Source organism: Rhinolophus hipposideros (genome assembly GCF_964194185.1).
Source record: "Rhinolophus hipposideros genome assembly, chromosome: 7".
Taxonomy (NCBI): Eukaryota; Metazoa; Chordata; class Mammalia; order Chiroptera; family Rhinolophidae; genus Rhinolophus; species Rhinolophus hipposideros.
In genome coordinates this window covers 89771159-89796974 of record NC_138053.1, presented here as the reverse complement: position 1 = coordinate 89796974, position 25816 = coordinate 89771159, and the positions used below count along the sequence as shown (strand labels likewise).

At 41.5% G+C, this 25816-nt stretch overlaps 2 protein-coding genes across 2 annotated transcripts in view; both read right to left on the bottom strand.

The window, feature by feature from the left end:
* LOC308499968 (unconventional myosin-X) overlaps window positions 1–12657 on the bottom strand; it is an 86615-nt gene extending 73958 nt beyond the window's left edge. Inside the window, exons 1-10 of the mRNA XM_081053987.1 lie at window positions 12560–12657; window positions 11861–11964; window positions 5342–5471; window positions 4202–4320; window positions 3085–3231; window positions 2790–2890; window positions 2604–2670; window positions 2001–2093; window positions 1497–1565; window positions 1227–1309 (exon numbers count right to left, since the gene is read on the bottom strand). Coding sequence (XP_080910113.1) covers window positions 1227–1309; window positions 1497–1565; window positions 2001–2093; window positions 2604–2670; window positions 2790–2890; window positions 3085–3231; window positions 4202–4320; window positions 5342–5465 — 803 coding nt within the window. The 5' untranslated portion in view covers window positions 5466–5471; window positions 11861–11964; window positions 12560–12657. The remainder of the gene's footprint in view (window positions 1–1226; window positions 1310–1496; window positions 1566–2000; window positions 2094–2603; window positions 2671–2789; window positions 2891–3084; window positions 3232–4201; window positions 4321–5341; window positions 5472–11860; window positions 11965–12559) is intronic.
* Window positions 12658–13232: 575 nt separating this feature from the next.
* LOC308499781 (unconventional myosin-X-like) overlaps window positions 13233–25816 on the bottom strand; it is a gene marked incomplete at both ends in the record, with an annotated part of 116133 nt that continues 103549 nt past the window's right edge. The window contains 3 exon segments of the mRNA XM_081053614.1: window positions 13233–13395; window positions 14864–14998; window positions 25321–25508. Coding sequence (XP_080909740.1) covers window positions 13233–13395; window positions 14864–14998; window positions 25321–25508 — 486 coding nt within the window.

The following is a 25816-nucleotide window of genomic DNA, read 5'->3' as shown; positions in this document are numbered from 1 at the left end:
TCCATTAAAATGTCACAGAGGTCAGAGGTGAAAGAGCAGAGTGAGCTAACAGCGCAAGCCCCTCAGTCTGCAGAGAGAAACCTGGGGCTGAAACAGAAAGTTCTTTACTGCAATCACAAAACCACTTTACATTATGACAGAGGCGCCCCACACAAACGCACAAACGCCTGCTGATCTCCCTGCCTGTGATCTTTTCAATACAACAAAATGCTTCCATTTAACATCAAGATTACTTTTATTTCAATGTATCTAGTAGCTAAGAAACTGCTCTGACACATAACGTGCTGTGGTGTTTTTAAAACACTGCCATTTTTACAGTTCTGGAAGTTCATCTAAACATAAAAACAGTTGGCAATGTTATAAATAGGGGATCTTCAGATAAGAGAGTTAAAACACATTTCAAGATCTGCCACTTCCAATTCTGAGCTTCTAAGCTGCCCCTTTAGATGGGTTCCCTTCTCCGCAGTTCACAGCTATCTAAATGACAGGGTGGCCACCGGGCACTGACATTCCTAAAAGCATTACGCTTTTTAATAATTGTGCTACTTTCCTTCCTTAGATATTACAAATTTGTCTCTGTTATAGGTTCACTCTGGGTCTCACACAGGTATTGAAAGTTCAAACAGGGTTATTTTCCCCCCTTTTCTCTCTCACAAAGCCTCTTGGTTTAACATATACCAATAGCTGAACTAATCAACTATTGATTTAATGGTGGGAATTTACAATTCATGGACAAATGAATGTGCAATATTTATAATTTTAGCTGAATTAATACCTGCTTATTTTTCTTGACATGCTTCCCACTAATGAGAGGCACAGGGGTTCTATAAACCCAAGGCTGAAATCAATTTAACAGAGTTCTAAGCTTGTTGTGAAGAACATAGATCACAGTGGTTAAGATTTAGTTTCCTGGGCCAAGCAGACCAGATCAAAACTAGTTGTGGGATCTTGGGCAAGTCACTTAACTGCTCCAAGTCTCAGCTTTCTCATCTGCATAGCAGGATTAAGAATGATTTCTAACTCATGGATTTGCTGTTCTTCTGGTACCTTACGAAATGGAAGTCACCACTACTAGCATTATTTTATAACCCTTGGTTATTGTATTAGTGACATGTTGCCCAGGGAATAAGATAATAAATTAATGTTTTCTATGTTTGTGAATTAAAAGCATCTGTACAGACATTACTTGGCTTGCTGAAGATATCTCGGGGAGGAGAGCAACTTACCGGCTTTCTCTCAGCAAGTTGAGAAGGTCGTCTCTAAAGGTGTCTCTGTTCTTCTCCAAGATGCCTCGGACATCATATTGCACCTGGTTTTAAAAAAAGAAACGAGAGAAGGTAGAATTGATCGAAAGCATCATTTCAGGTTATCAGCATCTCCTTTAAAAGCTAGCCCCATGATGTCATTTCAATAGCTTTATGATTGCCTTCTGAAATGACTATTTCTCTAAACACCAAATGGGCCAAGAGCAACAAGAACCTTAATTAAGCACTTACCTCTCCAGCATAGTGTTTCACTCCAAAATTGTTGACAGCAACTCTGGGCTTCACGTAAAAGTGGTTATTCTAATTAAAAAACAAAAACACATACAAACGCCTCGTTTCACTTACGGATTTCCATCGATTTCCAGAGAAAACTAACTACAATGGTGAAAACAATTTTGAAACCCACCAGGTATCAGAGGTTTACAGTACACAGCATGTGATGTCCTTCATCAAACCACAGACCTCTTGTCTGTGTCATTACAACAGGCTAAAAATGTTAAATGCTATCCTCATAAACTAAACATAAGTATATTCTGTCAAGGAACCCCAAGTCTATCCCTTTGGCTTCTTTTAATTTAGTTCTAACAATCAGAGAACAGCTCCACTGGGTTGAGAAAACAAAATTTTAATGTGGGATTCACAGTGGGGCCAGAAGCCCTGAACTATCTCATGTGTAATCTCAATGCACAGATTTGCTATTCAGACATAATTAAGAATTGGCAGGTCTCGACATACAGCATGTTGATTGTGTAACTTCTCCAGTAAGGTGCTGTCTGTGGCTTGAGGAAAATGGCTTTCTTCATTGATAAGGGCTAGCAGGCCAAGTTTCTAGAAGAGGGAAAAAAGGTTGCATGAATTTAAAGCTGAATGTATCCCTCAAAATAGTTGAGAGCTCCTTTCCACTCTCCTCTCTATCAAATAAGTGGTTAAAAAGACAAGGCACAGTAATTTCTTCGATTGAAATAATTTAGAGCAAAACTATAAGGGAATCCAGTAAATTTAAATTCCACATAAATATTTAAACAAAAAAATTGAACCCACTGTAATTTTTTGGACAAAACTTTTCTAATTGGCCCATCTACTCTTGGTACTTGGCCAGGCTTTTCAGGCTGACTTCTCATCCAGGTGAAGCCGATTTGTACAATGTTGATTCTGAACTACTGAGTTCAGTGAGACAATAGTTTTGAAGCAGCCAAGTATTTAACTTCAACCTTGCACACCGACATTTATGTTTCTAAATGGTCCGCTGTGTTCTAAACATTCATATCTTAGATGGGCATGTTCGCACAAGCGATTTCGTTCCCATCAATATGAACCAGCCCTTCAACAATATATTACCTTCTCGATCAAGTCCAGGCATTCTCCATTATCTATCCAGTCAATATCTTCCCACACTAATCCTTCTCTGTAGAAAGATGAAAAAGGGCTGGGTTATAGGAACACACAGTTGTAAAACTATCTAATTTAGTGGCTGATTAAAAAAAAAAATTTTTTTTTTTGAAATAGAATTCTGTGAATGCTGACCTGCTATATTCTAGTTGTTCTAAAGAAAAAATATGCTTGTTGAAATATTCCTGAAGTTTCTCATTTGCATAGTTTATGTTGAACTGCTCGAAGTGATTAACCTAAGGGGAGAAACCATTCGACACGTATCTTTACTATTATATATAAAGCTCTCACAATTAATATATAAAGATGAAGAAAAACAACAACACAAAAATCTGCAGAGAGAAATATCAATGTCTGTGAACAAGCGATTTAAGATCACCCAATCAGGGGGCAGAAAAGAATTCACACGTCCCACTCGTCAGAAGCATACCTCAAAATTTTCAAATCCAAAGATGTCAAGAATGCCAATCGACTTAAAGTCATCTTTGCCTTTGATTCTGCTGTTGATCTTCTTGATGACCCACTCGAAGCAGCGTGCATAAAGTGCCATGGCCAGAGAGTCTCTGCTATCTACTGCCTGAGGGGAGAGGACACGTGCTCACCGTTTCCAGTTGACCCCACACAGCCCAGACAGGTGAGTCCATCCTTATCTCGCTCAGGAGACACCAATGCTAAACAGGCATAGCAGCTGTGCACCCGATGGTACATAAATCAGTACCATGTAGGAAAACACAGACTTGAAAGAAAGGATCAACTAGAGCTCACTTACTTACTTTACGGTAAGATTTACCAAGAATGCCTTTAAATATCAGGCCCAGAGATCAACCTCACATGTCACGTTATAGGAAAGAACCTGACCGAACAGATACAGCTACAGATTTTATCAGGTTTAAACAGTAATTAAGACTGAGGTCTTTCATTTTCATCTTCTCATATTTTACTTTGTGCACATAAACGTTTTCTTCATGCTACATGGTTAGCATTTTTTACTTATCCAATCAAGAAACATATTAGATGGGGCAGAGCATGTAATTGGCTCAAGGCAGTGCCAGAGGCAAAAGTAAGTAATCTAACATAATGTTGCACTGTTTTCATGTATAATAAATATTATTATTATTATTATTATTATTATAGTTAATGTTTACTTAGCTCTTATTCTGTGCCAATCATTAAGCACTTAGCGTAGATTTTTTTTCTTATTATCCTTACAAGATCGTTCAATTAGGTATGATAATTATCCTTGCCATACAGAGGAGGAAACTGAGGCAAGGCAAACAAATTTCCCAGGAACAGACAGTAATAAGTGGAGTCAGGCCTCAAACCCAGGCCATCTGCACCACACTCCATCTTCTAAAAGACTCAGCTACACTGTGTCTTAGAAAATAATCCGACAACTTTATCTCCTCCTCTCAACTTGGATACCTTTATTTTGATCACGCACCAAACTCACTGAAACGGTTCGCTTGAATCGAAGCCATGGATCTGAAAACAAGCTTGAATCAAAGCCATGAATCTGAAAACAAGCTTCGCTGGCAAAATGCGTGTACCTGTTGGACGTTCAGCGGTGTGAGGATCTCCTCCCCCCTGAGGAACATTGATCTCTGGGTCAGAGCGTCCGTGAGCTGCGCTGGGTCCAGCCCAAGTAACTCTGCAGACCTGCCCAAGGCTGAAAATGAAGAGCGAGGCAGAAGTTTCCTAAATTTCCTAAATCTTTCAGGCAGAATTTATGGAACACACATTTCATTAGTAAGTTAGTCCCTCTTTTATCGAATTCTAGGTTAATTGCAGAGAACCCTGTGTTTGGACCAAGTGCAGTCCAGACACCCCAAAGCTATAAGGGGGTCCCTAAGACCCTGTCAGAGGTTTGCAAGATCGTAACTATTTTTAATAATAATAATAATAATAGGATGTTATTTGCTTTTTTACTCTCATACCCTCAATCTGTATACAGATGATATTTTCCAGTGGCTGTATGACATGAGGTATCTCAACAAAACAAATGCCAAAGCAGATATGAGAATCTAGCTGTCCTCCATTACATTAGATATCAAAGAAATTTGTAAGAATGTCAGACAATGTCACTCCTCACTGATTTTCTTTTAAAAACAGTCTTTTAAATAAAAATATGATGTTTATTTTAATATGCAATGGGTTTATTATGGTTATTTTGGAATGAATTTTTCTAAATGCCTCAGTTTTAATTCCTAGTGCGGTAAACATCAACACATATGGCCCACATCGCTGAGGTACTTTACAGACCACAAGTTGAGGGGATAAATAATCCAAGGAAGCCGTTTGTGGCAGAACTGGGCTATAAATGAGGCATTCTGGCTTGAAAACGGTCTTTACCATTACACTGTGCCACCACTCAGTAACTATGAAAAGCTACGGTGACACTACACCCCGACTCAGAATATTTTTCCTGCATCTCATCCTTGTTCCCCGTATCTCTCATCTGGCCCACTTTCCTGCTTTTTTAATAAGAACGAGAACACAGCCCCCCATCCCATTCTGTAATAACGTCTTAAACGTTTTTACCCTTTATTAACAGTTCACATCAGATAGAAAGTTCTGTAGCTCTCTATTCCAGGGATCAGAAACCCCTCTGTGCAAAAGGCCAGACAGTAAATATTTTAGGTCTAAATTTCCTATGAGGAAAAAGCCAAGGAAAGAAAGGGCAATCTTACCCGTTTTGAAGGAAACCTGCGCCCCACCAGCAGTGATGAATTCTATGTTCCCAAGATGTAATATACCAGCGAGCAACCTCAGAACCTCCCGAACTTCTTCCTTGCTAAACTGCATTACTTCCATTGCCGTCTGGAAGAAAATACACGCGTTTAATTTGTTTTTATGTCATTTTTCTTCCCACTAAAGAAAATGAAAAAGGCTCACCACTCAGTAAAATTATTAGATATTGTTGTAAAAGGCAAGGAAACAAGAAATAGATGCATGACCACTCACTTTTACATGATAAAGGCCTTACACAGGTACACGTAAAAGAGCGTGATACTAAGAAAGAACAGTAGAACGCAATTGAGAGAGAACCCAATTGAGGAAATAAAAAGACGAGTAAATATCGGCCTAACGTATAAGCCTCCTAGTTACACCACAAAAGAATTGCCTAAGAGACTCACAGTAACGATGGTGATAAAGAAATACTTTTTTCTACAGATATCAAAGCATAATGGAACATTTATTATTTTCTTACACATAAAAAACTGGGAGGCGGGAAAATTTGGGGGTGGGGTAAGACTTCACGAGCATCCTGCAGGGTAAACTCTGGGGCTTTGTTTTCACGGTGAAATGCAGCAGGGATCCAAAAGGTGGAATGAAATTGTCTGTCGGGAACTTTATAGACAGGAGAGCATTTTGCTCTTTTTATAATAGATATTGATGGAACATATGAATGAGTCTAGACCTGTCTTCCCCATACAGTCATCACACGTCCACTTTTCATTTTTCCAAAGAAGCTTTACGGTCTTGGCCTCTGGATAGTCAATGGAAGTTAACATAATGCTGTTTTGGGAAAAAATAAACAGGCACCTACGGAGCTGATCCCAACAACATGTATCCAAATAACTGTAGTCAGGCATCTTTAGAATCGTATCTAAGGTTTACTCATTTTCTAACGTGATTTAGAAGCCATATTCTTGTCAGGGAAAAAGCTACCCCTTCCCCCCAACACACAACTGAGGGCAAAAGTGTTGACAGTACTGCAGACCCACAAAGAGAACCTGGACCCCAAATCACTACAAAGTCCATAGGAGACTGGGAAGGAAGAAATCACGTACCACTTTGAAGCAACAGAAATTGCGAACAGAAACAACTGGAGATTTTAAAACGTGAAACGTTTTAATTTCTTTACAAGGAAAAAAAAGTTGAAACAAAGGGCAAAAACAATAGATAGGGAAACAGAATTAAAAGAAATAATTGTAAGGGAAAGAGCAAGAACTCTACTAGGAGATCCATGAGCCACAAAAATAAAACAGGCCTTTCTTACAGGAGGAAGTGTAAATCTACAGAGAAACCTTCTCCCTGCTAGAAATGAAACGCAAGCACATTAAAGAAAATCTGAGATTGCTTTAATTAAATTAGCAAAAAATTTCTGAAGGATAAACCTAAAATTGGTAAAACGGGGATATTTAGGCACTGGTCATTGGTACTATAAATTACTATAATCTTTTTGGAAGAGAACATTATGTGGCAACACAGTGCTGGGCCACATATGTACAGTCTTATAATGTTCAGAGAGGTTAAGTAACTTTCTCAGAGTTGCACAACCAAGATCTAAGTCAGGCCCAATGAGCCCAAAGTCTAGGAACTTATTACTCATCCAACTCTACTACTTTCCAAGGATATTTAAAAAAAGAAAAAGAATCTCCTGTGTAATCTCCCATTTTAATGCTGAAAATTTGTTCCAAGGAAAATTTCAACAGCAAAGAAAGTTTTGTGAAATAGTCACTACAGTGTTATCTTTTTCAGACGAAAAAAAAATTCTAACTATCCTACAATTAGACAAATCAAATACAGTAAATAAGGTTGTTGGACTAGTGTGTAGTTTTCAAAGGAAATTATAAACATTATACAGAAACAGACATTTGTGAATGTTTTATGTAAAAACTAAAAATTGTGTTTTTGTAACTGTAAGAAAATCAGGCCGGGAAGAAAATTTACAAAATCGAAAACAGTTGCGATGTTAGTGTGAGTAGGCTCATTGCCTTCTATCATGGCTTTTAATGTTGACATATTTTTCCAAAAACAAATCAGACTATTAATGGGTCAATGGCTAAAGAGATTGCTGTGTATTCAATGGAATACCATACTCCATAGAAAAGGAATGAACTGTGTTGTGTGTGATGGGTGACAAGACGCTCGACACAAGAGAATACAGTCTGTATAATTCCATTTACATGAAACTCTACAAAGTCAAATCTATATACTATGTATAGTGAATGAAGGCAGATCAGTGGTCTCCTAGGGCTTGGGGTGGGGCGGGGTGGCTGAGATTGTCTGAGAAGGGGTGCAGAGAGCTTTTGAGGTATAGAACTGTCCTTTATTTTGATTGTCGTTGTGGATGCATGGGAACGTAAATTCAAAATTCATCAAAATGGTAGACTTCAAAATGGGAGCATTTTACTTTATGCACATTATGTCTCAACGTTGACTACAAAAAATAAAAAGACCATGAATTATGTCATCAAGGGTGAGAAGACTCTCATTTCATGGGTACAAACAGAAACTGATGCAAAGAATAAGAATTATTAGTCAAGTGTTAATAAATGAAAAAGGCCTGTGGAAAAACAATTATTTAAATTTACTTATTCTAAAAGGAAAGAAATATGGCTAACAACTACAGAATAACTTATATCGCTAAAGATTTTTAAAACAGTGGTAAGGAACAAATCAGACATCAGCAAAATAATTATAAAGCACCTATGTGTTATGCCATACAAAAGTTAATATCGTCCCTTCTTATGATTCAAGTTTTCCTCTTATAATACAAGACATATTCAATACTAATTTATAAAAATTTTCTAAACTTATCTTAGAGTGAACACAGAAATGAAAATCTTCACTGTTTAAGTCATCAACGTGGACTTTATACAATATTAAAAGAAACAATTTTTAAAAAAATAAGTTTATAGTCAAATGAAAAACACCCAAACTGTCAAATGAAAAATACCCAAAGATGCCCCATGAAAAAATTCTTGGTTAAGTTTTGAGAATACCTACAAAGATTATATACGGACATCTGAAAGCAAACAGATAAAACGTGTTTACTACATTAATAAATTTGTGACTTCTTCACTTTCAAGTCTAACCCCAAGTGAATTAATTAGTTAAGACTGATAGTGGTGATAGTGGTAATTTCATTAATCATACCAGGGAGTAATTTAATGGCTGCAACCAATTAGGTGTGGGTGTGGGTGCTAACACTGCTAGCCAGACCCTCCATTCATTCATTGCCTCTTACTGTCCTATTTATAATCTTCTTAGTAGCAATCTCTTTTTGGCAAAAGTAGCCACTTTAAAGCTGATTACAATTATAATTATTTTTCTCAACAGTATGGCTCAAGACTGAAAAAAACAAAACAAAACATGGGAAATACTCAATATAGTTCAGAAGCACTCAACAGCAATTTAGTTATAAAGCTGGCACAAAGTTATACAAAATATTTTCAATAAAGTCCATGTTAAGCACATAAAAAGTGTTTGTGAAAGTGCATGTGGGGTGGTGACAAATACAGAGGGTGCCAAAAAATGTATACACATTTTTTTTGCATGTACATTTTCAGAAAGGTAAAAACTGCATTAAAATTGTAATACTCAATATATACCAATAACAAAGAATGAATACAAGTCACGCATATACATTTTTTTTGGCACCCCCGGTATGTGATACAATCCCAACCATTAAGGACCAAAGGAAACTAGGCTCCTCCCATTAGAAAGATGAGGGGGTGAATTTAGGGTAGTTTACTGCCAAAAGGGACATCTGCTCAGGGTCTCAGAAGTCAGCAGTGCGGTGGAGAGGAGTCATTCAAGGAAGCAAAAGGACTGCAGGTCAACTTTGAAGAAATGGCATTCCTCCCCTGGAAGGGGAGGCTACTCTGGGCATAGCACACTCTAAGGAAGTAATCTGATAATAATTTATTATGAAATGTTATGTTATATTAGGCCATAGTATGTTATTTTATAACAAAATTTGCTTATACTCTCATGTTTTCCAACACTGAAAGAGACTGATGTTTTCAAACTTGGCAAAACTGAGGTACAAAGTCAGCACTTGAAATCTTCATAAAATCTGACTCATGAGGAATGAATATATACATGGGCTCACACCATTAAAAACCCATGGGTATGCCCAGTAAGGCCGATATGGTGAGGAAATCCTGGTCTACAGCCAGGCATGCTGTAAACATTCAATATTTGTGGAGTAAGAGAACGAGGAGATTATGGCTCCAAGACTCACCTCACCTCACACACACACTTCATCAGCCACCATCCTGGTAGGTCAATGCAGGCAATAGAATGAATCAGTTGTTACTATTGACTTGAAATAGTTTTTCGTTCTGACTGCAGAATTAATAGTGCAACTTGGGAGGCTGCATAAAAAATGGCTATGATAATTAAGGATATTGTCACTGTCCCCCGGAAACTGTTCAGGATACCTCACAGGTACTTATTTTTATTGATGTCAGTGAATGCCAATGATGGATTCTAAAAACACATACATTCTCAATGAAATAAGCAAAATTCTTAAAAAGTCCTACTGCCAGAATATACTGACATTAAAATTGACAAAAAGAATGATTTTTTTTCAGTCGCTAGAAATGACCACCAGAGGTGACATGTTCATACATGTTCATAGAAATAATTTCTCTCCATTAACATTTTGACCCATTCTGCAAACAAACGTCTGTCCGTTAGCCCCAACAGAATGCTGCTCTTTTTCCTTCAATCCCCAGACCTCTGGGAAAAGGAACTTCATGGAATTCAAGTATGAAGATACACATTGAAATTGTATTTGCTGTTGGAAGGATGTATTGAGACACATTACATAAAAAACAACAGCGTAATCTGTCAGTCCTTGTCACTTCTTCAGCAGAAGGCAGAAATGATGTGGCTTGCTCCCTGCCGGCTCCACAGGCGCTCAAACACATGTTCCATACATAAAACCAACTTCGGTCAGAAGAGTTTCGTGGGTTTTTTTTTAACCCTTTCTGTGTCACTCCTCGTTATAGAATGCTGCATAAGGCAGAAAGATGGGCTGGGTGGTACTGACAGGGGCACTTACGGTTAAATGCCTGTATTATAGAAATTACGTCTACAGGCATATAATCATACGATAATCATCAAAGTTGACATATTTGTTGTAAAAATATAACAGAGAGAATGATAAAGAATAAGATTCTAGAATTCTGCCTCATGAGGTAAGATTTTTGGTATATTTTGTTCCAATATTTTTCTGCCACACATACATATATATGCGCGCGCACACACACACACACACACACATCTTATTTTTTAAATAAAAAGATTACAATGCCTCGTTCTGCTTCCTTACTTAGGTAATAAGCAAGTTTTTCCATATTATTAAATACAATTGAGCATGTATTATTTTATGGATATAAAAAATTATTTAAGCCATTCCCCAATCATGATTTCGTAGGTTTAGGGGGAAAGGATATTATTTTTTACAGAAAACAGTATTCTTCCTCCTTTCTGACAAGTTGCACATTTATTTTTGTTTCTTTTTTGACTATACTATTTAGAATTTCCCGAAGGTTAAATAACAACAAAAATTATATGTCCCTGATTACAATAAACGTCAGCTTGGTTGTCATTGACATTTCTGATGGGTGAACACTAAAAAGTAACTGAAAAGCAAATATTAAGGATACTTAATAGGATACTTATAAGAATACTATAAATAGGATACTTATAAGTTCGTTGTGTATATTGGTTATGTCAATGATATGTATTAATTTTTCTTCCTTTCTGACGATATATCCTTTCATCATAAGACCAAATTTCAAATGCCAAAACCTATCATTTCAATCTAGAAATAAAAGTTAGAATCACTGAAACTAGGCCGAGCTCCAAAAGTTAACTTGTAGCTATAAGAAGAACAATTCTGAATCAGAAAATGATGCCCCAGCAGGAAAGCAGAGGAAAGCCACCAGGGTATCTTCTCCAGGCACCAGGGTGAAAAGGGAGGCCTTGATGTCCACTGCACCCTAGTGGCCAACCCGCTAATGGGTTTCACCACAGGGAAACCACCACCTGGATAATTAGGAGTCTGTCACCAGGAACAACGTCCTTTCTGTCACAAAGCAGTGTGCTCTAGCTTCAAGAAAGAAGCAAAAAGAAAACAAGGTAGGAAAAAAAAAAAACATCCGGAGACAAGTCTTCTTTTCCGCAACTCATCAAAAAGAAGAATGAGTTTTCATACTTATTCTAAGACTCGATCTTTCAGCAAAGAGGGTAATAAATAAATAGTGAATGGAGAAAGTTTGAGTTGTGAGAGAAGTCTAAGAAGCCATAATAAAATTGGGAAAGAACATTTAAAATGCTATTCTCACACTGTGGTGCAAATGTAATCACTTCTGTTTTTATTTTTTTAACATTTCGAAACAAAAAATGAAACCACTTTTTTTTTGGGGGGGGCACTCAAGAGAAGGAAAAATAAGAAAGTAACTTACAATAACTTCCCTAAAGGATTCCTGATCATTGATTGTCTTGTCTTCTACACATCCAGACTGATTCAAGTAGTGGTAGTTTTCTGGCACAGATAAATAAAATTCTTCTACAAAAATGAAAAGAAAAACAACATCAATACTTGACTGGCCAGGATAAAACCGAATCTGAGTTTTCACTTTGTGACGTTAAAATAAAGTACATAAATAATTCTATGCTAATAGTCCCCTATAGAGTTCTCAATTAATTCAGGGAAAACAGAATTTAATTAAACTAAATGGGATGGTAGAAAATGTTACTGAAAAAAAGTAATCAATGAGGATCCTGTTTTGATTGTTTTCTCTTAAAAATCAAATGTTCAGAAATTAGCTTTATTCGGTTTTTAAACCATTCGGTTGTGGTTTAAAAGTAAAACCAAAAGTAGTAATACATTGTAAGTATTTTAGTAAGTATCCTTTAAATCAGGAAAGTACGAAGATTCCAACCAAATCAAAAATTGAAGATTTCTCTATTGATGATTTTCCCTTTACATTATTTGCCCCTAAAATGAACCCAACATTTTCCGGTACTCTTGTACATGTTGTTTTGATTGGTGGAAAATCAACAGAGTCCAAGCAGATGTCTTCTCATATCCTAGTGGTTTTTAAAGGAAAAATGAGTTGCTTGCGAACGGGCATTTCTGGGCTGTGGTACCATTCACTCACCTCTCTGCTCATGACCTCGCCCCGCCAGTAGTGCATAGAATATATGGTAATTCCTTTCCCCCGGATTTTGCCTTACTACTCGGTTCTGTGGACATAAATCAGATCTCTAATCAGAGGTGTTTCCCCTCCTTAATTAACACACACTGATAATTTCCAAAAATTGTTATTGTGGAAGAAAATGTGAAGTAAATCACGTTTACTTACTTTTTCTAATAAATCTTCACATGAAAAGCAATGGTGAGTCAAGGAACAAAACCAGGATATAACCCGCTTAATTAGTCTTTAATTTTCTATTCTTTGTTACTGAAATAATTACTAAAAGATAAGCCCAAAAGGACAGACTATTTCACCTAAATCCAATTTCAAACATGACACGCAGTGGTGCCCTAGGAGGTACTAGTTGACAGAAGTGATTTCAAACAACGAACACCTGATGTTTGATGATAAATCCAGTTTTTCAGATTAGGGGCATGATAGTAGAGCTTTCCAAAAGAAAAACGGTTCTTTATCTCCTAGAATAATTAGCAGCGCTTTCCAAAAGAAACACAGTTCTTTATCTCATAGAATAATGAACTGCTAAAACAGTCATATGACAGCAATAACTAGGTAGAACCAGACAGAAATGTTTTGTATTCTTCATAGGTCCTGATGAGAACAGTGTCTACGTACTGAGTCAAATACTACGGATAAAAACTAAACGAAACAGGATACAATCTACAATTCTTCCGCCCTGAATATTCCCATTCCGACAGATGTTCAGCTGAACAAACTTCCCAAAGCGACTGGAATTGTTGTTGTACACTGTCTTCGCGTTGCCAAAAGCTTCCATGATGGGGCTGTGAAAGAAGTGACGACAGCGGCGAGTGTGAATCAGGGTAGATCTAAAAACGGCAAGAATGTTCCTCACAAATGTCAAAACATACGATTGCAAGAAAAATCTGAAATCGAAAGGACTTAGGGTGATTATGGTTCTTTAAGGATGAGCCAGATTTCCAAAGCACTTCGTGAAACGGGTTTATTGTGCACATCCATCCACCCTGAAGGAGAGATCGATCGCACAGCTGGTTGTGCGGGCACAGGAGGTGACCGAGTTGAGGAGACCACGGTGGTGGCTCGTCCCTGTGCAACTCAGCTTGGGTTTGTGTACATGAGTCAGGGATCACACAGAAAAAGCCCCCATTTAAATTCTAGGAACAGAAGAAGTTCCAGTCATGGAAAATCCACCCATTCGTTGTACGTCCTGGGAGCAGCTCTTTTAACTTCTTTGGGTCTTCTCCAACTCTACCACGCTGTCAGACTAAATCAGAGGTCAGTAAATTTTTTCTGTGAAGGAACAGATAATAAATATTTTTGGCTTTGTGGTCAATGGGGTGTGTGTGGGGGGGTGTCTCCGTTGCAACCACTCAGATCTGCTGCTAAAGTTTGAAGCAGCTACAAACGATATGTAAACAAATGAGTGTCTGTGTTCCAATACAATTTCATTTAGAAAAACAGGCTGCTGGAGGAAGATGAAAACATCCTGGAGATAAATGGTGGAAACAGTTGCACAACAGTGTGAAGGTACTTAATGAAAAATGTTTAAAGTTATCAATTTTGTGTTATGTGTATTTTATTACAATTAAAAAAATAAAGTTTGAATAATACATATTTTTAAAAAAAACATCAAAAACACCACCAAAAACAGGCTGCAGGATATAGGTATCAGACTGCAGCCTGCAGACCCCTGGACTAATTTCCACACAGTAGGACCTGTAAAGTTCTCATCAGTTCTAAAATCTTATAAGGCACGAGGCAGACACTGGGCAACTAACTGCATATTTTAAATAAAACTTCAGATACCTGACCACACAGCCCTCTTTCAAAGTCCTGAGGTTACTGCCATCGAACGCATCATTGATCCTCTGCCACACGAGGTTACAAAAATGTCGTTTGCTTTATGGTGTTTCCAAAGGGCTGAACAGAGCCTCGCCCATCTCCGTGCTAAGCCCACTGTTACAGGTGGCCGGAGGTTGAAATTTCTAACGATAACAAGGCCTCCAAAAAGCTAGCCAAGGATTCTCGGGTAGAAGGCGGCTGCAGAATGGTCCTCAGAACCACTCCCTCACCAACTCAAACCTGGCCCAGGGTCCGAGTGTTATTAGAAATTGCTATATGCATGTCAAGACTTTTCCTTAACGGTAAAAGAGAAGCCAAAAAAAAAGAAAAAAAAGAGAAAACACTAATTTTAAGTCTTCCTCAAATAAGCCATGCAGAGAGGAAAGTGAATCTTATTAGTTGGAAACGAGAAACACAATAACGAAATACCTGCTTTCAAGAATGGCTTGTTCAACACAGGATGTCTTCTCCTTCAAAGACAGTTCCAAAGACTGTTGACTGATGACGGATAAAAACTTGAGAATCAATTTAGTGCTTTCGGTTTTACCTGCCCCACTTTCACCACTGAAAGACAAAAATGCAGACGTTTGTGCTTCTAAGTATAATTAAAAACAAAACAAAACAAAACCCAGCTTGGCCAAGGTCACTGCAATGCATCCACTACACAACTGTTGAAAGGTGAGGAAAACAGCTCAAAATGCCTGTTTCAAGAGCTGTGTTTGAGGGAAGTAGAAATCCTTTGTCCGCTGGCCACTGTGTTTCTGGTGTCATGAATGCCCCTTCTTGGTACACAGAACTACCTTTACGAAGTTAAGGTAATCAGGTGGATGGTGTCTTTGTGGGACGAAGGTCTGCAAGAGCAGGGACCTTTGTTTTGCTCACGAGGAGCATCCCAGGTACCCGAACAGCGCCGGGCAGGAGGCAGGCTCGCAGGCAAAATTTATTACATGAAGAAACATGTCGGCAGGACGTGGGAAACGAAAAGCAGGTACATGTGCACATAAATGCAATCGTTCATAAATACTGAGGGACGAAGGAAGAACCCGCGGGCACTCGGCTGTCATTGAGTTGTTTTATTCGCACGACCGTCCCGTGAGGAGGAGGCAGTGGCTCAGCTTCTGAGTCACAACGTAACACCAGATCTGTCTGAATCCACAGTCCTACAGAGACCCCGCTTTGGTGGCGGCGTCTAAGGAAAAGCCAACAAAGCAACACAGGGGGGTGGGCAACGCGAGAAGGAAAGAAGGAACAGCTGGGACAAACAGGACTGGCAAACACTAGCCAGACAAAAGGGAAGACTGGGGAAGGACTGGGGGTAAGATGACCGTGTGAGCGAGAGCACAGAAGCCAGCGGAGCTTGGGAAGTTGAGTAAGGGAGGGGGATTCTGGTTAGGCCAGTGGGATGAGAGTAGAGGCGTTAGAGAAGAAAGGGATAACGGACCGAGTTTGATGGTTCAGAGGCAGCCGGGGGAGATGGAAGGCAAAGACAGCTCATCAAGGTCGCCTGGAAAGAACACAGCTCTGGAGGTCATGCTCCAGGAGTGAGGGGTCCCTCTGGAGACAGCTGTTGTTCCAATCCAGGCGCGTGATGGTAGGTCCTGGACAAGTACAAATGGGCTGGTGATGGAGAGCAAGGTATAAAGATGGGAGAGATTTGGAAGGAGAAAATCACTATTGTGTAAGGCGGCGTGCGTGGTACTAGGGGAGAATAGAGGTAGTAAAAAAGGCAGGGAACTTAGAAGAAAAGCAAACCAAGGACATAGGAACCGTACAGCAATACCAACAATATCACAAGGCAGCAAGTTAATCATCGCTAAATGTGTGGGATAAAACAGGTGAGCTCCACACAGGTTGTAAAGAAGACCTCATAGAGTGCCAAGATCTGGAAGTTACTATGACAGAGGAATTTTTCGAAAAACATGGTGAATTTAATCATTCACCATGTTTTCAGCAAAATCCCCCTCCTTTTTTTTAAGGAGGGCACAGCTCACAGTGGCCCATGTGGGGATTGGACCGGAAACCTTGGTGCTTAAAAATCCCCTTTTTAAAGCACATGTAATAAAGGACAAGAAGTACTCAGAAGTGACACCTTCCGTGCCCTGCGGGGTACAGGCCCAGGGGGAATCTCCATCAGTCTGGGCCAAGGGCAGCAATTCCATTCCCTTTGCAAGTGATAGGCGTGGCTGTGGGCCAGTGTCAGGCTGTCATCTAGAGACTTAAAGTCAAGTGTGCTGAGGGCTCCTGGGCAGGTTTGCACGCACACAAGAAAACAGGCAAAAACGCACTCCCTTCCTGCAGACAACAAATACCTGGGAATCCACACCTATCTTGAGATCGTAAAGTGAGAGCCAAGAAAATCAGAGAAGCCTCCAGCGGGAGTGTCTGAATCCATAACCCTGAAATTGCCCTGCCTCATGTTGTCTGAGATAATAAAGGCCTCTGCAAGTTAGGCCAACTCTGCCTGGGTTTTCTGTTATCAGTAACCAGAATCTTCCCAGCAGAGGCTTAGCAGTCACCATTGCCTAACGGGCAGCGGCCTAGCACAGTGGCGGGCACACAAGAGGTGTTCAGCAAGGATGCATTGGATGAGGAACATAGAAACTAAGATAAAATTGCAAGAAGAGATGTAAGTAATTGTTGATATTTAAAAATTATATACATCTACCTAGCAGTTGTTGACTGAATAATGTTAAAGCAAACAGCACGTAAAGGGATAAGTTCTGTGGTTAAAACATGTGAGGCAGAAATAACATCATGGGTCCCCCACCCCACCTCTTTATCCTCGGGACACAGAAGCAGACGACATTTCACCCTCCCTTATAGTGGGACAGCCACAGTACAGGGACTGCATGTGGCCGACTGAATAAAGGAGCAGTTAAACAACTGAGCCAGACACGTGCCATGTCCACGTCTGGTGGCTAAAATGCCCCTTGTTGGTCCTGTGGGTTCTATGTGCCATGCTTGCCATCTAGGTACCTTATGGATGACTCGTCTCCAAAACAAGTAATCTGTGGAGTCAAGTCTCTCAGCTTCCCCGGTGGGGCTGTGAAATGAGCAAGAAATACACATGCCTGTGTTACACCCCCGAGTTGTGAGGGCTGTTTTATAGCAATGAGCCAGCATAACATGACAAAATACAGTCTCGGAGAAGACACTGGTCAAACTCAACAGCAAAGACTGGGTCGAGGAGAGGAAAACGCAGGACTCATTGTCTTTAATCCGTCATGGCCCTCGGTCCGTATGACCCTTCAGACACAGTTTTTCTCATTGGAGCAGCCTGTCTTCAAGCACGTCCTTTAAGTATGTCTTTTTTGATATATTAGTAAAACTTGAAACAAAAATAACACTCAGATTTGCACAGTGCTCTGCAACAGTGGTTCTAGGCTCGGCTGCACGGTAAAGCCACCTAATAGTTCCCTGGTCTGAGCCTGTAAGGGGAGAACTCAGTCATCAGTATTTTTAAAAATTTTCCAGATGATTCTACTCTGAAGCCAGCTTTGGGAACTACCACTCTTGAAGGCAGTTTCAAGTAATTCGGCTAGGACTGCACCAGGAGATAAGAAGTGGCAGCTACCTTATCTGGGGCCATGGAAATGTTACACGAACAAGGCAAAGAGTAAAAACAACTCACAAGTTGTTAAAATGCAGCACTATGCCGATGGCCCCAGACATTGATATCCAGGTAGCAGGTCGTAGGCTTTTATCTAACCCTGTCCTCCTCCCCGACCCGCCTGTGACTTTAACATTCCCCACAAAGACAATTTATTGAGGGTCAAAGCACTGTGACCTTTGGAGCCATGGACAAGGAGCATCTCTGCAGGGATTCCTCCCCTCCCTCAATAATCGTGTGTCTACTACCCATCGGGCTACACTACGTCGTGAGCAAAACGGCCACGGAGGGCATTTGTCTATGATCCCACAGAAGAAAGAGGCATCAAACAGAGTCACAAATGATGGCTAGTGCTGTCCAATACAGATCTCAGGAGATAATTTAGAGAGTGGTCCGGGGTCAAGTAGAGATTGCTCCAGGAAAACGACATTTAGACTGAAATATAAAGACATGCATGGGAGTTAACTGGGTGAAAACTGAAGGGGGGGCGGGAGACGCTGCAAGAGGAAACTCCTGGCTGCCTCGGAAGAAGGAAAAGCAGCCTGGACTGGGAATGGGGTCCCATGGGAATGGGGCGCCACTGTTTTCCAGTCAAGAATGGAACTGGTCTTTTTAAATAGGGGAGTGGGGGGGGAAGATCATGAATCACAACGCGCCCCCCCCAACACTTTCAAATTAACCGTCATTATAATGACATATATGCCATCTATAATACATTATATGCTGCATGTTATATACGAGTGATATTGTGGTTTATATAATAATAAGAAATATATTCTTGGTCTTTGTCTTGGCAGAGCTCCTAAAACCCTTCGGATTTCCTTAGTGATGACAGCAATAAAGGTCTCTTCTATTAATGAGGTGACTTTTGGAAAGTTCCTCGCCTACCCTCCCCCCAGGATTGGGGGGCTGGCTGCAAGAGGAACCAACCACTGATTGGTGGGTTGGAACTTTCAGTTTCTCCCACTCCCTCTGCGGAGGGGAAAAGGGTTAGAGACTGAGTTCAGTCTCCGACGGCCAAGAATTTAATCAGTGGTGCCTATGTCATAAAGTCTCCATAAAACCCCAAAAGGATGGGGTTCGGAGAGCTTCCAGGTTGGTGAACACGTGTTGGTGCTGGGCGAGTGGCCGCCTGGAGAGGGCGTGGAAGCTCTGAACCCCTTCCCGAGACATCTCTTCTCTCTGGCAACCTGGAAAGTGAAATGTTTCTTTGAGTTCTGTGAGCTGCTCCAGCAAATTAATGGGACCCAAGGAGAGGGTGCTTGGAACCGCCAACCTATGGCTGGTCGATCACAAGCACAGGTGACAACTTGGATATGCTGGCGATTGGCATCTGAAGTGGGGGGTGCTGGTGGGGGGAAGGTTCGTAGGGCTGAGCCCTGAACCTGTGGGATTTGATGTGATCTCCAGGTAGATAGTGTCAGAATTAACTGCTTGGTGGATTAAATAACATATGCTATATAATGTGTAGCATATATAACAACATTTTTAATATATTTATATATATAAATAACACTAGGTATACACTTCTTTTATCATAATTATAGAACTATAAAGCCAAAACAAATTTAAGAATTAAAGACAAAGAAAATACACCACCAATAAAAGCCAAGTTACCAAGACTCATGTAGCTCTCTGATTGATGTCGTTTTACGCAAACTGAAGAGCTCTTTGCACCGCGACAGCCTTCCTGCTTCTCCCTTGAGCCTGGCCCTCCTATTCTACCATGGGCCGTGTGGTGACTCATCTATTCCACCTCCTGCCTAACTCCAGTCCCTGTAAAAGAGTAACTCGTGCAGCAATTACGATGTTATTTCACCGTCACTTAGAGCAAACACATCACTTACAGATACAGTCCTACATTTTTCTCATTAGCCCAGGGCAATTACAGTCCTAACCCTTGGCGCCAACACGATTGCAAACACAAACAAGGACTTCGGAGAAAACATGTTCAGCCAAAGGAACTGAAATGAGCTTATACTGTTAAAAAAACCTTTTATAAAGATCATAGTGAAAATGAAGGAAAGAAAACCAACCCAAAGCACTGATGTGGGGTTCCATAGGCCACATTAAAAGTTTTGAGAATTTTTTTGTAGATACAATGAAAGTCCTAAGACCATTTTTAAGCAGGAAGGTGGCACAGTCAGGTTCAAGGTTTTAAGGAACCACTCTGGGTGGAGTATGGAGCGTGGAGAAAGGACAGAGGGAGCCGAGAGAGAAAGCGGGGAGACGAGATGGGAGGGCGGAAGGGTAATGAGAGGGCAGCAGAGGTGAGAAGCCTCAGGACAGCCTGTGGATGGAGAAAGGAAGGGACAGCTAATGGCCCCAGTCAGGAGGGTGGCTGATAAGTGACAGGGACCGTGGGCAATGACTCCAGAGGGCCGGGCAGCTTGCTAGCACGATGAGCTGGGTGTTGGTCCACAGGTATACACATTTGTCAGACTCATCAAGCTGCAGAGGTCAGATCAGTACACTTCATGTACTTTTACCTTCATTTGGGGGGAGATGCTTTCTAGATCCAAGAATGACACGTTGATCTCAGGCCGGCTTGGGACCTCAGAAGAGGGAGAGTCCACTTGCTGAGAATGAGGAGCGTGAGGGGCCCATTTCTGGGAGAAAATTAGAATGAATGTAGGACATGCCACCCCTGCAATGCCCAGGAGACATCTCTGTGATGACACCTGAGGGGAACATCGATGTACGTGTGGAACTCAGAGGAGAAATGGGGGGGGGGAAGCGCTTAAGTCTGGGGGGTCGTGAAGACCTGAGAAGGAAAGGCAGGTTGGTTAGAAGAGGAGGAGGTGCCCAGAGGACGAGGAAGAAATCCAGAGTGATGGAGCATCGTGGAGACGGGCGGGGGGGGGGGGGTCGCGTGGGGTAAGTAAGGGGGGGTGTGGAACCAAAGCTGTTTTTTTTTTTTAAAGATGAGACATACTAGAAAGTTTTGAATGAGAACACCAATGATCCAGGAGAAAAAAAGAGGTCAATGAATCAGGGGCAGGGAAACTCAAAGATGGAGCAACGTCCGCCGGACAGTGGGGAAGAGGATACAAAGGAAGGAGGGCCTCTAATGTGAACAGGGCCCTTTATCCACTCCCAGGCCAGCCTCTCAGTCCAGGGCAGGTGTCAGCAAACTACGGCCCCCACATCTTCCCTGCTGCCTGTTTTTTGTAAATAAAGTTTTATTGGAACTCAGCCCAGCGGGTCGTTTGTGCATCATGAGAGCGTCCGCACGCCAAGGGCTGAGCTGAGTGGTTGTTACAGAGACGGTGTCACCCACGAAGCCTGACGAATGTACTCCCTGGCCCTTTACAGAGTACCCTTGCTGACACCTGACAAACACCTCCATACCGTGAATCAAATCCCCGATTCACATGATTTTCTCAAAGCACACATCAGTCACTCTGTGGCTTGCAGAAGACTTCTCTACTGCATACAGGATTGAGTCCAAAGGTCTTCGCACGCAGGACAAAGCCCTTAAGGTGCAACCCTGTACCAGGCATTCGGATTCTATCCTGAAGTGAACCCAGGGAGACTCAAGTTCAATTCCTGTCTGTTGTTCAGAGCTAAAGTCTCTTTGGCAAGTCACTCAACAGCTCTAAGCCTCGGCTTCCCCAGAGAAAATGCGTCTTGGGCTTCTCCGAGGATCACACACCAATCAGTCTTTCTCAATAAATGTCAGTTCCCTTCCATGGTCTTTCTCTAGCTCCTTCATGTCCCTTAGCAAATCCCATTGCCTTGTAAGCATACCTTCCATTTCTTACTTATCCTTGTTTTTCCAAACATCTATGTTTTTCTGTACCCTCCCCCCGCCCCATGCCAGCGGCATTCCCGCATATTCTTGAACTCATTATCACATGCCACTTTCTCTATGAAATATTGTCTTGGTTCTTTCTTGATCATCTACTACCACCTTCTCTGAGCTATACACATACACATTTCTATGGTACCATTTGGCAAGCTGTAGTGAAATCACTTATTTATATCAGTTTCTTCCCATCAGAGCACAAGTTCCTGAAGGGCAGTGATTGGGTCTTATTCTTTTTAATTTTTTTTAATCCCCAAAGCTTAGCACGATAACTTGCCCTATCACATGAGCATAAGACATGCCCCATGCCTTATTCTGCTTGGTAGCTTTCTGATCCAGGACGCAAGTTCTGCTCACTATTCCAATCCCATCATTTCTCAATATATTACCAGAAATAGAAAAAGACCAAATGCACAATTATCATTCCAGAGTACAGAAGACAGTTAGGAAGAAATAGCTACAGTTTTGGAAAACCAAAACGTGCAAAGCAAGCAGAGGTCCTAAACCAATAGTTGCTCCTCTATCCGTCCTCTGATTGACAGGCTATTGAGAACTGGTCTTCCACCAGACACTGTCCTGGGCAAAGGTGAATTAGCCAGAGGCCTCACCTGCCTTATATAGTTTAAAAGATCGTATGTAGTAAAAGGCCATCGTCAACTAAACGCTGTCTGTCCAATACAACGTATGAAAAAGTGAAGTCAATGTGAAATGCACTAGCTCAACCAAGGTCAAATGCTGACCAAGTCAGTTCGAAGAAAAAATATTCCAGGAAGTTTTAAACTTACATATTTATTATATTTTAAAAACTATAATAGCATAAGCATTCATTTAAACGTGCACAGAAAGTTAAAACTAGAGCTTCAGAGAGGTAACAATTTGAAAGTGAGACCAACGAAAGAGGGTTGCACTAGAAGTCTGGAGACGTGGCATTGCCACCAACTAGCTGGGGACCTTGGACAAGAGATGTGGGCTCATAAAGTGAGAGAAAAACTGATCTAGGAAGTCCTGTCTAGTTCCAAACAGGCTTGTTTTTTGATTTAAAATGCATCAGCATGAGAGGTTTTCAAAGCAGTGAAACACGTTGTAGCCACCAGGTGGCAGACGATGCCTGAGAAAATCTAAATAGGGCTCCAGGACCCTGCAATTTTTATTTTTATAATCAATTTTCTCTTAATTCCCACAGCCCCTACCCCCACTTAAAAAAAAAAAAAAAAACCTGCTGGAAAGAGCTATTAAAAACCAAAACACATTTTAATGGACATCTATTCTTAAATACTCTTGTTTCCTGAGTTAATTTAGATAAGTACAGTTACTCTTTTCACGTCAGCATTACACAATGGGGGCTTCTGTTTGGGATCCACTCCCCCTCCCTTCCCCACCTGCTCCACCTGACTTTGGTGTGAAAATGCCAACCCCTTTCCGTTTTATTACACACATGCACATGCACACACATACATGACCTCATTTGATTTTCTTACTTTCTTCCTAAGCTGCTCTGTCTAGCGAGTGGTACACTAACCATGCTCTCATTCTTTCCACTTAAAGTATAATACTACGCACAAGCAATTATCAATGGCAAATATTTAGGCACCTCCGTGTAGAAAACAATTTGATCCTCTTAAAATAGATCAAGTTCTCTTTCTGTCTATCTTATTAGATTCTGCACGCTGAAATAGCGATCGTAAGTTCTAACTTTTGAACTTTAGTGACATCATCTGAATGATCCCACAAATAGTGCTTCTCGTCGGACTGTGACTCTCAAGGCTCTGCTTAGATATTAAGCAAGTAGCTTCATTTTGATGAACTGTGAGTTATAATCACTCACATTTACTTAATTGAATAAATGGACAGTCCCTCAAGTGGTTTCCACTGCCCAGCTCATTAGCACCGCTAAGGTGACAGAGAGAACATACCAGCCCAGGTGCTTCCCTCCCTTTAAGGAGAGAGGCAGACAGATAGGCTGAGAGGTAGGGGTGGGGGAGGGGGAGGGGGTGCGGGGGTGTGGAAGAAGGAAACAGGAACGAGAGAGGCACTGCTCTGTCTTTCTTATTCACGTAATTCTGATTTGCTGTAATACAAAGCCAGGACCACGAGAGTTACGGGTTAAGACAGCGGGTCAGAACACAGTCCCTGACGCAGGTTTCTGTGTACGGCACCTACAGCTATCACACAGAGCAAAGGGCTGTTGGAAGGCTTCCGTGAGCTGATGCCTGAAAAGTTCTTGGCACTGAGTCCATGACACATTCAACCCTTCAAAACCAGGTGAGCCATTATTTCTTGCCCATCTCCAACCAGCTACCACACAGGGCTCCCAAATATCCTTGGCTGCGAGTGCCTCCATTTCCTTTCCCTGGGGTTTCAACGAGGGGTGTCCTCTGGCATGCCTGCTCACCCCCACACTCCCACAGGAACGGGAGTGGCTTATCTGACAGGTGACACAGGGGAAAGGGCTAGGGTGCTCATCTAGAAAGTGGTTTCCCACAGTGACTGTGGCCACCAGTTACTTGCCTGTACCTATGACCAGGTGGGTCTAATTTGGGGGCTGCAGTGTCAACAAACCTGATTGGCTGGAGGTCTAAAACTGCCATATGGCTGTCCATCTGTCTCCTGGGCCTGACTTCCATTGAATCGGAAAACTGGAGGGGTGGTGGAGTCTCAGTTGTCACCCTCCCCAAATCCAAACACCCCTTGCCTCTTGAAATAATATCATTATCTTGCCACAAGTTGGGACTAGAAAGTCAACTAAAACAGACATCAAAATCTCCTTTCACTCCAGCAGTTCTGTCGAGTACGCTATTGGTTCTCAGTGACAGCCATCTCCGTGAGCGAGTGCCTGCAGGACCACTGAAGGGAGTGCCTGGCGACTCCATGGAAACCTCACTGAGAGTGACATTCAGCGCACGCCTGCCTTGGATACCATCCAAGGGTGTTCTGATCGTCAGGAGACCAGGATTCCGATATAAATAATTAATAAGTAGATCCAATAAGACGTCACTAGAATATAGGGGATGAGGTCAAGTTGAATTACTTAATAAAAATTAAGAACTATTTTTAAAGAAAACTAGATTCTATTTCTTTTTTAGACCGTTCCTAGTAATACATGTTTGATCGTGGGGCTTCTGGTCATTTATTTTAATAAAGAAGACTGAGCTGAAATATGTATGTTAAGACCCTTCTCTGTCACCAAAAAAATAAAATAAGCATTCCCTTTTACCATTCCCTTAACATACGCATATACCTAGCAGTCCCTTTTCTATAGCCAATTCAAATGTACGCTTTAGGAGCATCCAATTAAAATCATTAAAAATTCTTCAATGCGGGTGATTCCATCTAGAATAATCTAGATGCAGGTGTTTGGCTGGCTGGGAAGGCACTGTTCGTGGAGACACCACCAGCAGGCGGGCTTGGATGCTGGCTCTGCAGTGGTCCCCAGGGCCGCCCTCCGCCAGCCTTTTGGGTACCGGTTACCTGATGAGAATGCACTGGTTGTCGTGGCGCTTCCATAGGCAGCGGTAGCACTCGTTGGCGATGGCAAAGATGTGGGGGGGGAGCTCCCCCAGGTGACACTTGCTGTAGCGCTCCATGGTGGTGCGCTCGTACAGGCCGCTGATGGTCTTGTAGGGGTTCACGGAGGCGATGATGGAGCCGATGTAGGTCTGTAAGCACAGGGGCAGCGGGTCACACATGGCACTGGGGGGGTGGGGGTGTCCATGGGCGAGAGCTGGGACAGGGACAGAGAGAGTCTGGATGTCACTGAAGCCTGAGGTTTAAACAGAATCCACCTGAGTGTAAGCTAAGGGACGATGACTTTTGTGTCCCACGGCACACACTGTTCCCTTATCTTGGTACAGGATCTTGTCGTTCCATACAAGTGAAGGAAGCCATTTCAAAGACAGCTTACAGTGAAAGGTACAGGAGACGCTGAAGCAGGCCAGGCCCAAATCCCTGTCCCCGTGTCCTTGGT